The 12,661-nt window shown below is 45.6% G+C and overlaps 1 protein-coding gene across 1 annotated transcript; it reads right to left on the reverse strand.

Annotated features, from left to right (window-relative positions):
• Positions 1-9,415: 9,415 nt before the first annotated feature.
• LOC113870689 lies at positions 9,416-12,231 on the reverse strand. The gene is made up of 3 exons (XM_027507103.1): positions 10,767-12,231; positions 10,294-10,489; positions 9,416-9,845 (listed from the first exon to the last, which is right to left on the reverse strand). The coding sequence occupies exons 1-3, from the start codon at positions 12,229-12,231 to the stop codon at positions 9,416-9,418; spliced, it is 2,091 nt and encodes a 696-aa protein (XP_027362904.1).
• Between the last annotated feature and the right edge of the window lie 430 nt (positions 12,232-12,661).

Consider the following 12,661-nt stretch of genomic DNA (forward strand, 5'->3'; position numbering starts at 1 on the left):
ACGATTCGCACATCTTTCTTGCGTAAGCAAAAGGGACAAAGAGACCAAAACTGGAACTTGGGTCCAAAAGCGCCAGAAAGTGCCAAAAGGGGAGAAGCTGGTGTGAAAGCCTTCCTTTGAGTCCTAGGAGTGATATTCAGGGAGTTTCAGTGGCCTGAGACGAGTTTCGCACGTCTCCTTTGCCGGTAAGCAAAAGGGGACCAAAAGAGACCAAAACTGGAACTTGGGTCCAAAAGCGTCAGAAAGTGCCAAAAGGGGAGAAGCTGGTGTGAAAGCCTTCCTTTGAGTCCTAGTATTGATATTCAAGGAGTTTCAGTGGCCTGAGACGAGTTTCGCACGTCTCCCTTTGCCGGTAAGCAAAAGGGGACCAAAAGAGACCAAAACTGGAACTTGGGTCCAAAAGCGCCAGAAAGTGCCAAAAGGGGAGAAGCTGGTGTGAAAGCCTTCCTTTGAGTCCTAGGATTGATATTCAAGGAGTTTCAGTGGCCTGAGACGAGTTTCGCACGTCTCCCTTTGCCGGTAAGCAAAAGGGGACCAAAAGAGACCAAAACTGGAACTTGGGTCCAAAAGCGCCAGAAAGTGCCAAAAGGGGAGAAGCTGGTGTGAAAGCCTTCCTTTGAGTCCTAGGAGTGATATTCAAGGAGTTTCAGTGGCCTGAGACGAGTTTCGCACGTCTCCCTTTGCCGGTAAGCAAAAGGGGACCAAAAGAGACCAAAACTGGAACTTGGGTCCAAAAGCGCCAGAAAGTGCCAAAAGGGGAGAAGCTGGTGTGAAAGCCTTCCTTTGAGTCCTAGGAGTGATATTCAAGGAGTTTCAGTGGCCTGAGACGAGTTTCGCACGTCTCCTTTGCCGGTAAGCAAAAGGGGACCAAAAGAGACCAAAACTGGAACTTGGGTCCAAAAGCGCCAGAAAGTGCCAAAAGGGGAGAAGCTGGTGTGAAAGCCTTCCTTTGAGTCCTAGGAGTGATATTCAGGAGTTTCAGTGGCCTGAGACGAGTTTCGCACGTCTCCCTTTGCCGGTAAGCAAAAGGGGACCAAAAGAGACCAAAACTGGAACTTGGGTCCAAAAGCGCCAGAAAGTGCCAAAAGGGGAGAAGCTGGTGTGAAAGCCTTCCTTTGAGTCCTAGGAGTGATATTCAAGGAGTTTCAGTGGCCTGAGACGAGTTTCGCACGTCTCCCTTTGCCGGTAAGCAAAAGGGGACCAAAAGAGACCAAAACTGGAACTTGGGTCCAAAAGCGCCAGAAAGTGCCAAAAGGGGAGAAGCTGGTGTGAAAGCCTTCCTTTGAGTCCTAGGATGATATTCAAGGAGTTTCAGTGGCCTGAGACGAGTTTCGCACGTCTCCCTTTGCCGGTAAGCAAAAGGGGACCAAAAGAGACCAAAACTGGAACTTGGGTCCAAAAGCGCCAGAAAGTGCCAAAAGGGGAGAAGCTGGTGTGAAAGCCTTCCTTTGAGTCCTAGGATGATATTCAAGGAGTTTCAGTGGCCTGAGACGAGTTTCGCACGTTCCCTTTGCCGGTAAGCAAAAGGGGACCAAAAGAGACCAAAACTGGAACTTGGGTCCAAAAGCGCCAGAAAGTGCCAAAAGGGGAGAAGCTGGTGTGAAAGCCTTCCTTTGAGTCCTAGTATGATATTCAAGGAGTTTCAGTGGCCTGAGACGAGTTTCGCACGTCTCCCTTTGCCGGTAAGCAAAAGGGGACCAAAAGAGACCAAAACTGGAACTTGGGTCCAAAAGCGCAGAAAGTGCCAAAAGGGGAGAAGCTGGTGTGAAAGCCTTCCTTTGAGTCCTAGGAGTGATATTCAAGGAGTTTCAGTGGCCTGAGACGAGTTTCGCACGTCTCCTTTGCCGGTAAGCAAAAGGGGACCAAAAGAGACCAAAACTGGAACTTGGGTCCAAAAGCGCCAGAAAGTGCCAAAAGGGGAGAAGCTGGTGTGAAAGCCTTCCTTTGAGTCCTAGGAGTGATATTCAAGGAGTTTCAGTGGCCTGAGACGAGTTTCGCACGTCTCCCTTTGCCGGTAAGCAAAAGGGGACCAAAAGAGACCAAAACTGGAACTTGGGTCCAAAAGCGCCAGAAAGTGCCAAAAGGGGAGAAGCTGGTGTGAAAGCCTTCCTTTGAGTCCTAGGATGATATTCAAGGAGTTTCAGTGGCCTGAGACGAGTTTCGCACGTCTCCCTTTGCCGGTAAGCAAAAGGGGACCAAAAGAGACCAAAACTGGAACTTGGGTCCAAAAGCGCCAGAAAGTGCCAAAAGGGGAGAAGCTGGTGTGAAAGCCTTCCTTTGAGTCCTAGTATTGATATTCAAGGAGTTTCAGTGGCCTGAGACGAGTTTCGCACGTCTCCTTTGCCGGTAAGCAAAAGGGGACCAAAAGAGACCAAAACTGGAACTTGGGTCCAAAAGCGCCAGAAAGTGCCAAAAGGGGAGAAGCTGGTGTGAAAGCCTTCCTTTGAGTCCTAGGAGTGATATTCAAGGAGTTTCAGTGGCCTGAGACGAGTTTCGCACGTCTCCCTTTGCCGGTAAGCAAAAGGGGACCAAAAGAGACCAAAACTGGAACTTGGGTCCAAAAGCGCCAGAAAGTGCCAAAAGGGGAGAAGCTGGTGTGAAAGCCTTCCTTTGAGTCCTAGGAGTGATATTCAAGGAGTTTCAGTGGCCTGAGACGAGTTTCGCACGTCTCCCTTTGCCGGTAAGCAAAAGGGGACCAAAAGAGACCAAAACTGGAACTTGGGTCCAAAAGCGCCAGAAAGTGCCAAAAGGGGAGAAGCTGGTGTGAAAGCCTTCCTTTGAGTCCTAGTATTGATATTCAAGGAGTTTCAGTGGCCTGAGACGAGTTTCGCACGTCTCCCTTTGCCGGTAAGCAAAAGGGGACCAAAAGAGACCAAAACTGGAACTTGGGTCCAAAAGCGCCAGAAAGTGCCAAAAGGGGAGAAGCTGGTGTGAAAGCCTTCCTTTGAGTCCTAGGAGTGATATTCAGGAGTTTCAGTGGCCTGAGACGAGTTTCGCACGTCTCCCTTTGCCGGTAAGCAAAAGGGGACCAAAAGAGACCAAAACTGGAACTTGGGTCCAAAAGCGCCAGAAAGTGCCAAAAGGGGAGAAGCTGGTGTGAAAGCCTTCCTTTGAGTCCTAGGATGATATTCAAGGAGTTTCAGTGGCCTGAGACGAGTTTCGCACGTCTCCCTTTGCCGGTAAGCAAAAGGGGACCAAAAGAGACCAAAACTGGAACTTGGGTCCAAAAGCGCCAGAAAGTGCCAAAAGGGGAGAAGCTGGTGTGAAAGCCTTCCTTTGAGTCCTAGGAGTGATATTCAAGGAGTTTCAGTGGCCTGAGACGAGTTTCGCACGTCTCCCTTTGCCGGTAAGCAAAAGGGGACCAAAAGAGACCAAAACTGGAACTTGGGTCCAAAAGCGCCAGAAAGTGCCAAAAGGGGAGAAGCTGGTGTGAAAGCCTTCCTTTGAGTCCTAGGATGATATTCAAGGAGTTTCAGTGGCCTGAGACGAGTTTCGCACGTCTCCTTTGCCGGTAAGCAAAAGGGGACCAAAAGAGACCAAAACTGGAACTTGGGTCCAAAAGCGCCAGAAAGTGCCAAAAGGGGAGAAGCTGGTGTGAAAGCCTTCCTTTGAGTCCTAGTATGATATTCAAGGAGTTTCAGTGGCCTGAGACGAGTTTCGCACGTCTCCCTTTGCCGGTAAGCAAAAGGGGACCAAAAGAGACCAAAACTGGAACTTGGGTCCAAAAGCGCCAGAAAGTGCCAAAAGGGGAGAAGCTGGTGTGAAAGCCTTCCTTTGAGTCCTAGGAGTGATATTCAGGAGTTTCAGTGGCCTGAGACGAGTTTCGCACGTCTCCCTTTGCCGGTAAGCAAAAGGGGACCAAAAGAGACCAAAACTGGAACTTGGGTCCAAAAGCGCCAGAAAGTGCCAAAAGGGGAGAAGCTGGTGTGAAAGCCTTCCTTTGAGTCCTAGGATGATATTCAAGGAGTTTCAGTGGCCTGAGACGAGTTTCGCACGTCTCCCTTTGCCGGTAAGCAAAAGGGGACCAAAAGAGACCAAAACTGGAACTTGGGTCCAAAAGCGCCAGAAAGTGCCAAAAGGGGAGAAGCTGGTGTGAAAGCCTTCCTTTGAGTCCTAGGATGATATTCAAGGAGTTTCAGTGGCCTGAGACGAGTTTCGCACGTCTCCCTTTGCCGGTAAGCAAAAGGGGACCAAAAGAGACCAAAACTGGAACTTGGGTCCAAAAGCGCCAGAAAGTGCCAAAAGGGGAGAAGCTGGTGTGAAAGCCTTCCTTTGAGTCCTAGTATGATATTCAAGGAGTTTCAGTGGCCTGAGACGAGTTTCGCACGTTCCCTTTGCCGGTAAGCAAAAGGGGACCAAAAGAGACCAAAACTGGAACTTGGGTCCAAAAGCGCCAGAAAGTGCCAAAAGGGGAGAAGCTGGTGTGAAAGCCTTCCTTTGAGTCCTAGGAGTGATATTCAAGGAGTTTCAGTGGCCTGAGACGAGTTTCGCACGTCTCCCTTTGCCGGTAAGCAAAAGGGGACCAAAAGAGACCAAAACTGGAACTTGGGTCCAAAAGCGCCAGAAAGTGCCAAAAGGGGAGAAGCTGGTGTGAAAGCCTTCCTTTGAGTCCTAGGAGTGATATTCAAGGAGTTTCAGTGGCCTGAGACGAGTTTCGCACGTCTCCCTTTGCCGGTAAGCAAAAGGGGACCAAAAGAGACCAAAACTGGAACTTGGGTCCAAAAGCGCCAGAAAGTGCCAAAAGGGGAGAAGCTGGTGTGAAAGCCTTCCTTTGAGTCCTAGTAGTGATATTCAGGGAGTTTCAGTGGCCTGAGACGAGTTTCGCACGTCTCCCTTTGCCGGTAAGCAAAAGGGGACCAAAAGAGACCAAAACTGGAACTTGGGTCCAAAAGCGCCAGAAAGTGCCAAAAGGGGAGAAGCTGGTGTGAAAGCCTTCCTTTGAGTCCTAGTATTGATATTCAAGGAGTTTCAGTGGCCTGAGACGAGTTTCGCACGTCTCCCTTTGCCGGTAAGCAAAAGGGGACCAAAAGAGACCAAAACTGGAACTTGGGTCCAAAAGCGCCAGAAAGTGCCAAAAGGGGAGAAGCTGGTGTGAAAGCCTTCCTTTGAGTCCTAGGAGTGATATTCAGGGAGTTTCAGTGGCCTGAGACGAGTTTCGCACGTCTCCCTTTGCCGGTAAGCAAAAGGGGACCAAAAGAGACCAAAACTGGAACTTGGGTCCAAAAGCGCCAGAAAGTGCCAAAAGGGGAGAAGCTGGTGTGAAAGCCTTCCTTTGAGTCCTAGGATTGATATTCAGGAGTTTCAGTGGCCTGAGACGAGTTTCGCACGTCTCCCTTTGCCGGTAAGCAAAAGGGGACCAAAAGAGACCAAAACTGGAACTTGGGTCCAAAAGCGCCAGAAAGTGCCAAAAGGGGAGAAGCTGGTGTGAAAGCCTTCCTTTGAGTCCTAGGAGTGATATTCAAGGAGTTTCAGTGGCCTGAGACGAGTTTCGCACGTCTCCCTTTGCCGGTAAGCAAAAGGGGACCAAAAGAGACCAAAACTGGAACTTGGGTCCAAAAGCGTCAGAAAGTGCCAAAAGGGGAGAAGCTGGTGTGAAAGCCTTCCTTTGAGTCCTAGTATTGATATTCAAGGAGTTTCAGTGGCCTGAGACGAGTTTCGCACGTCTCCCTTTGCCGGTAAGCAAAAGGGGACCAAAAGAGACCAAAACTGGAACTTGGGTCCAAAAGCGCCAGAAAGTGCCAAAAGGGGAGAAGCTGGTGTGAAAGCCTTCCTTTGAGTCCTAGGAGTGATATTCAGGAGTTTCAGTGGCCTGAGACGAGTTTCGCACGTCTCCCTTTGCCGGTAAGCAAAAGGGGACCAAAAGAGACCAAAACTGGAACTTGGGTCCAAAAGCGCCAGAAAGTGCCAAAAGGGGAGAAGCTGGTGTGAAAGCCTTCCTTTGAGTCCTAGGAGTGATATTCAAGGAGTTTCAGTGGCCTGAGACGAGTTTCGCACGTCTCCTTTGCCGGTAAGCAAAAGGGGACCAAAAGAGACCAAAACTGGAACTTGGGTCCAAAAGCGCCAGAAAGTGCCAAAAGGGGAGAAGCTGGTGTGAAAGCCTTCCTTTGAGTCCTAGGAGTGATATTCAGGAGTTTCAGTGGCCTGAGACGAGTTTCGCACGTCTCCCTTTGCCGGTAAGCAAAAGGGGACCAAAAGAGACCAAAACTGGAACTTGGGTCCAAAAGCGCCAGAAAGTGCCAAAAGGGGAGAAGATGGTGTGAAAGCCTTCCTTTGAGTCCTAGGATTGATATTCAGGGAGTTTCAGTGGCCTGAGACGAGTTTCGCACGTCTCCCTTTGCCGGTAAGCAAAAGGGGACCAAAAGAGACCAAAACTGGAACTTGGGTCCAAAAGCGCCAGAAAGTGCCAAAAGGGGAGAAGCTGGTGTGAAAGCCTTCCTTTGAGTCCTAGTATGATATTCAAGGAGTTTCAGTGGCCTGAGACGAGTTTCGCACGTCTCCTTTGCCGGTAAGCAAAAGGGGACCAAAAGAGACCAAAACTGGAACTTGGGTCCAAAAGCGCCAGAAAGTGCCAAAAGGGGAGAAGCTGGTGTGAAAGCCTTCCTTTGAGTCCTAGGAGTGATATTCAGGGAGTTTCAGTGGCCTGAGACGAGTTTCGCACGTCTCCCTTTGCCGGTAAGCAAAAGGGGACCAAAAGAGACCAAAACTGGAACTTGGGTCCAAAAGCGCCAGAAAGTGCCAAAAGGGGAGAAGCTGGTGTGAAAGCCTTCCTTTGAGTCCTAGGATGATATTCAGGAGTTTCAGTGGCCTGAGACGAGTTTCGCACGTCTCCTTTGCCGGTAAGCAAAAGGGGACCAAAAGAGACCAAAACTGGAACTTGGGTCCAAAAGCGCCAGAAAGTGCCAAAAGGGGAGAAGCTGGTGTGAAAGCCTTCCTTTGAGTCCTAGTATTGATATTCAAGGAGTTTCAGTGGCCTGAGACGAGTTTCGCACGTGTCCCTTTGCCGGTAAGCAAAAGGGGACCAAAAGAGACCAAAACTGGAACTTGGGTCCAAAAGCGTCAGAAAGTGCCAAAAGGGGAGAAGCTGGTGTGAAAGCCTTCCTTTGAGTCCTAGTATTGATATTCAAGGAGTTTCAGTGGCCTGAGACGAGTTTCGCACGTCTCCCTTTGCCGGTAAGCAAAAGGGGACCAAAAGAGACCAAAACTGGAACTTGGGTCCAAAAGCGTCAGAAAGTGCCAAAAGGGGAGAAGCTGGTGTGAAAGCCTTCCTTTGATCCTAGTATGATATTCAAGAGTTTAGTGCCTGAGACGAGTTTCGCACGTCTCCCTTTGCCGGTAAGCAAAAGGGGACCAAAAGAGACCAAAACTGGAACTTGGGTCCAAAAGCGTCAGAAAGTGCCAAAAGGGGAGAAGCTGGTGTGAAAGCCTTCCTTTGAGTCCTAGGAGTGATATTCAGGAGTTTCAGTGGCCTGAGACGAGTTTCGCACGTCTCCCTTTGCCGGTAAGCAAAAGGGGACCAAAAGAGACCAAAACTGGAACTTGGGTCCAAAAGCGTCAGAAAGTGCCAAAAGGGAGAAGCTGGTGTGAAAGCCTTCCTTTGAGTCCTAGTATTGATATTCAAGGAGTTTTAGTGGCCTGAGACGAGTTTCGCACGTCTCCCTTTGCCAGTAAGCAAAAGGGGACCAAAAGAGACCAAAACTGGAACTTGGGTCCAAAAGCGCCAGAAAGTGCCAAAAGGGGAGAATGATATGAACCCCATTTGCACAAGGGCTGACTTAGGATCTTTAGGGTTAGAACCTTGTAGAAAAAAATTGAAAATTTAGTGATGAATTTCTGGGCAAATTAGGTGTTGGTCCATGGTGTTAAAATGAGTGAAAAAGGAAGCAAAAACGCTAGTTTGGTGGTGGCTGGACAGAATTTTAGAAATGACGGTATCTCGAGTTATAGAACTCCAATTGAGGTGATTCCAAAACGAGGTGAAAGTCCTCGTTCTGAAATGCAATTTAGGCTCAAGAATCACTCAATTTGGCTGAGTAGAATGAGAGTTACGATAACGAAATAATTCTGGGTAGATTTGAGTTTTTTTGGAACTTTGGTGAAGAATTGAATGGGGGAAGGATAGAATCACTCTTTCCAAGGAAGGCAACACACAAAGGGATGTGAAAGCCCTTTGATACAGCCAAGGTGTTCTTGAATCACTCAAGAACTTAGGAGAATCACTCTCACTAAGATAAAAGAGATAAACTCTAATATTTCTGAATCAAACTTAACTTGTCTTATTGATAGGAATGGTTCAGCTTATATAGAAGCTTTACCATCAGAATTACAAAGGTTCCGTAACGGAAAATGAAACTACTTGATGGCTGATTGTAACTGAAATTGTGGCAACCAAAAAGTCACCCAACAGCCACTAGCTATGTGCCTCTTGGTCTTCCAAAGGCTGATGCCTAAGTTGCCAATTGGGCCCTTATTACAACTTGAAATAAAACCAAACCAAAGCCCATTAGTTGATTAACCACAAAACATAATTTGGTCAGCCAACTTTACAAAGGATTGGGCCATTATTTAAAACAAACTAAAACCTTAAAAACTGAAGCAAAGTGGCGCCTTAGTTCTCCTCCATTTGGGCCATGATGCAATTCACAACCTTGGTCTTTTCTCCTTGAAACTTGGGCTTGTATTCAATTAATATGGACAACACTTGTTGAAGAGATTCTTTTGCTCTCCTTGCTCTAGCCCTTGTCATAGGTCCTCCAAGTCCTTCAAGAGGATCCTTGCCCTTGCTCATGGTCATGTCCTCATCATTCTCTCCCTCTTGAGAAGGATTTGTCCTCAAATCGGATTCTCCATCTACATCAAAAAGAGATAAGTCAGACACATTGAAGGTGGAACTAACATTATACTCACCCGGCAGCTCAATTTTGTATGCATTGTCATTGATTCTTTCAAGCACTTGGAATGGACCATCTCCCCTTGGTTGAAGCTTTGACTTCCTTTGTTCCGGAAACCTTTCCTTTCTCATGTGCACCCAAACCCAATCTCCGGGTTCGAAGATAACCTTCTTTCTCCCTTTGTTGGCTTGTTTAGCATAGCTTTCATTTCTCCTCTCAATTTGATTTTTGACTCTCTCATGAAGCTTCTTCACATAGTCCGCCTTTGCTTGACCTTCTTTATGCTTAAAAACTTTTCCTCTTTTATGTTTGATAACATAAGGAATTGCTCTAGAAATTCCACCCACTTGGCATGCCTTTTGTTAAGCTTGCCTTGTCCCTTGATATATTTGAGGGACTCATGGTCACTATGAATGACAAATTCCTTGGGATAAAGGTAGTGTTGCCATGTTTTCAAAGCTCTCACTAAGGCATACAACTCTTTATCATAAGTTGAATAGTTAAGGGTAGGACCACTTAGCTTTTCACTAAAATAAGCAATTGGATGGCCTTCTTGGAACAACACAGCCCAATCCAACATTTGAAACATCACACTCAATTTCAAAAGATTTTTGAAAGTTTGGCAAAGCAAGTATGGGGGCATTAGTTAGCTTTTGCTTAAGAGCTTTGAAAGCTTCTTCTTGTTTCTCTCCCCATTTGAAACCAACATTTTTCTTAAGCACTTCATTGAGAGGTGCTGCCAATGTGCTAAAATCCTTCACAAATCTCCTATAGAAACTTGCTAAACCATGGAAACTTCTCACTTCAGTCACGGACTTAGGTGTAGGCCATTCTTGAATAGCCCTAACCTTTTCCTCATCCACTTGTACTCCTTTTGAACTTACAACAAAACCAAGAAACACAACATGGTTAGTACAAAAGATGCATTTTTCAAGAATGGCATACAATTGTTCTTCTCTAAGCACACACAAGACAGATTTTAAATGATCAACATGCAATTCAAGTGAAGTGCTATAGATAAGAATATCATCAAAGTACACCACAACAAATTTTCCTATCAATTTTCTCGAAACATGGTTCATTAATCTCATGAAAGTGCTAGGAGCATTAGTTAAGCCAAAAGGCATAACCAACCATTCATACAAACTATATTTTGTTTTGAAAGCAGTTTTCCATTCATCCCCTTCTCTAACCCTAATTTGATTGTATCCACTTTTTAAATCAATTTTAGAGAAGTAACATGCACCATGCAATTCATCAAGCAAATCATCAAGCCTAGGTATAGGATGCCTATATTTAATGGTGATGTTATTAAGGGCTCTACAATCAGAACACATGCCCATGTCCCATCCTTTTTAGGAACCAAAATTACCGGGACAGCACAAGGACTCATGCTATCTCTTACCCATCCTTACCAATGAGTTCATCCACTTGTCTTCGGATCTCCTTGGTCTCTTGAGGGTTGCTTCTATAGGCTGGCCTATTAGGCAAAGAAGCTCCTGGAATGAGATCAATTTGATGCTCAATACCTCTTAATGGTGGCAACCCACTTGGTACACTTGTTGGAAACACATCTCCAAATTCCTGCAAAAGAGACTTCACTCTAGAAGGCAAATCAAGGTTATCAAAAGTGTTAGTGGTCAAAACATAGTTTTTGCAAATTAACAAAAATAGGGGCTGCTTAGATAGAAACAACCTCTTGACCTCACTTTTTGTAGCTAATAAGCTCTCCTTCACCTCAAGTGTTTCACTCTTCTTTTTCCTCTCATGTGTTTCTCTCTTTTTGTCCTCACTTTTTGAGCTCTCAAGTGTTTGGCTTTCTTTTTCTTTCTTTTCTTGGACAATCTTTTCTCTCATTTTTCTTTGATCCTCACACACCTCTTGCGGACTCAAAGGTTTGAGCACTATCTTTGTCTTGGTGCATGAATGAGATTTTGTTGGTGAAACCATCATGATTGGCTCTTTTATCAAATTGCCATGGTCTCCCCAAGAGTAAGTGGCTGGCCTCCATAGGAACAACATCACAAAGCACCTTATCATTGTATCTTCCAATGGAAATATCCAACTCTACTTGCTTCCTTACTTGCACCTCTCCATCCTCACTAAGCCATTGAAGCCTATATGGCCTAGGATGTGGCTTTGTAACTAAATTCAATTTAGTCACAAGTCTTGCACTCGCCACATTGGTGCAACTCCCTCCATCAATGATCACCATGCAAAGTTTACCATTGATCAAACATCTAGTATGGAAGATGTTTTCTCTTTGGCTCTCCTCCAAAGGCTTCAATTGGCTACCAAGTAACCGCCTTATCATCAACAAGTCTCCCTCTGGTGTTTTCTCCACCTCCTCCTCCACGTCCTCATTCTCCTCTCCCTCTTCAATTTCGGACTCACTTATATACTCTTCATCTCTAAGAATCATGGTTTTTTTGTTAGGGCACTCATATGCATAGTGTCCTAAGCCTTGGCACTTAAAGCACTTCACATCCCGACTCCTTTTAGAGGGTTGCTCTTGAGTTTTTAGAGGAGTTTTTGTTGGTGTAGGCGCTGCACTAGAAGTGGCAGCCCCTTTTCCCTTATCCTTCCAACTAGAAAAACCAAAATTAGTGGAGCTCCTTTTGGCCACACCTTTCCTTTTCAATTGTTGCTCCACTTGGATTGCTTTGTGAAGCAAGTCCTCCATTTCAACAAATTCCTGCAGTTCAACAATATCACAAATATCATTATTCAAACCACTAAGAAATCTAGCCATAGTTACCTCCTCATCCTCTTCTATCTTGGCTTGAATCATGAGCACCTCCATTTCCTTGTAGTACTCCTCAACGCCTTTGCTACCTTGGGACAATTTTTGAAGTTTGAATTTTAAGTCCCTAGAATAGCTTGCCGGCACATATCTCTTCCTCATGATCCTTTTCATTTCAACCCATGTATCCACCAATGGCTCCTCATTCCTAGCTCTCTCTTTTTGCAATTTGTTCCACCACACAAGAGCGTAATCGAAAAACTCCGTAGCTGCAAGCTTTACCTTTTGGGCCTCTTCGTAGGTATTACAAGTGAAAATATGCTCTATTTTGATCTCCCACTCCAAATAAGCTTCCGAGTCACTTCTTCCTTTGAATGGAGGAATAGAAATTTTGACTCCATCAATTTGGTTTTGTCTAGGAGCACTGTCATTACCTCTTCTCCTCCTTTCTTCTTCATCATGACCTCTATTCTCCAATTGGTCCAATCTTTCATGGAGCTCATCATTTTGTTGCCTCATCAATCTCTCCAAATGTTGTGTCAAGGCTTGCATTTGGAAAGAAGAAAGTCCTCCTCCTTGATTAGGATTTCCTTCAGCCATCACAAACAAACAAATTCAAACGTAACAAGCAAATAGAAAGTAGAATTTGAAACCTCACCACACTCAAGTGTATCACACAATTATGGCTTTTTCTCTAATGAAAACACTCTTTCCTTTTACCACTCAAATTCTCCTTGGGTTCTTAGGCAATTCAAGATATTATGGCCACAACAAAGAACAATCCACCAATATGTGCAAGGTAAGGCTAGGTAGACAAAGAAAAGGCTAACAAATCACAAAAACAAAGAGGTAAAGGAAAATTGGTAAACAAGAGAATTAGCAACAATCCTTTAAGAACACCAATATATTACCTTATAATAAATTGTTGAAAGCATGAATCATTCAGCCCAAAATTTTCTTCTTTTTTTTTGTTTTTTTTATACAATTTTTTTTTTTGAATTTTCACAAGGGCCTAACTTTTGCAATGATT

The sequence above is a fragment of the Abrus precatorius genome, unplaced genomic scaffold (genome assembly GCF_003935025.1).
Source record: "Abrus precatorius isolate BTA unplaced genomic scaffold, Abrus_2018 Scaffold62, whole genome shotgun sequence".
Taxonomy (NCBI): domain Eukaryota; kingdom Viridiplantae; phylum Streptophyta; class Magnoliopsida; order Fabales; family Fabaceae; genus Abrus; species Abrus precatorius.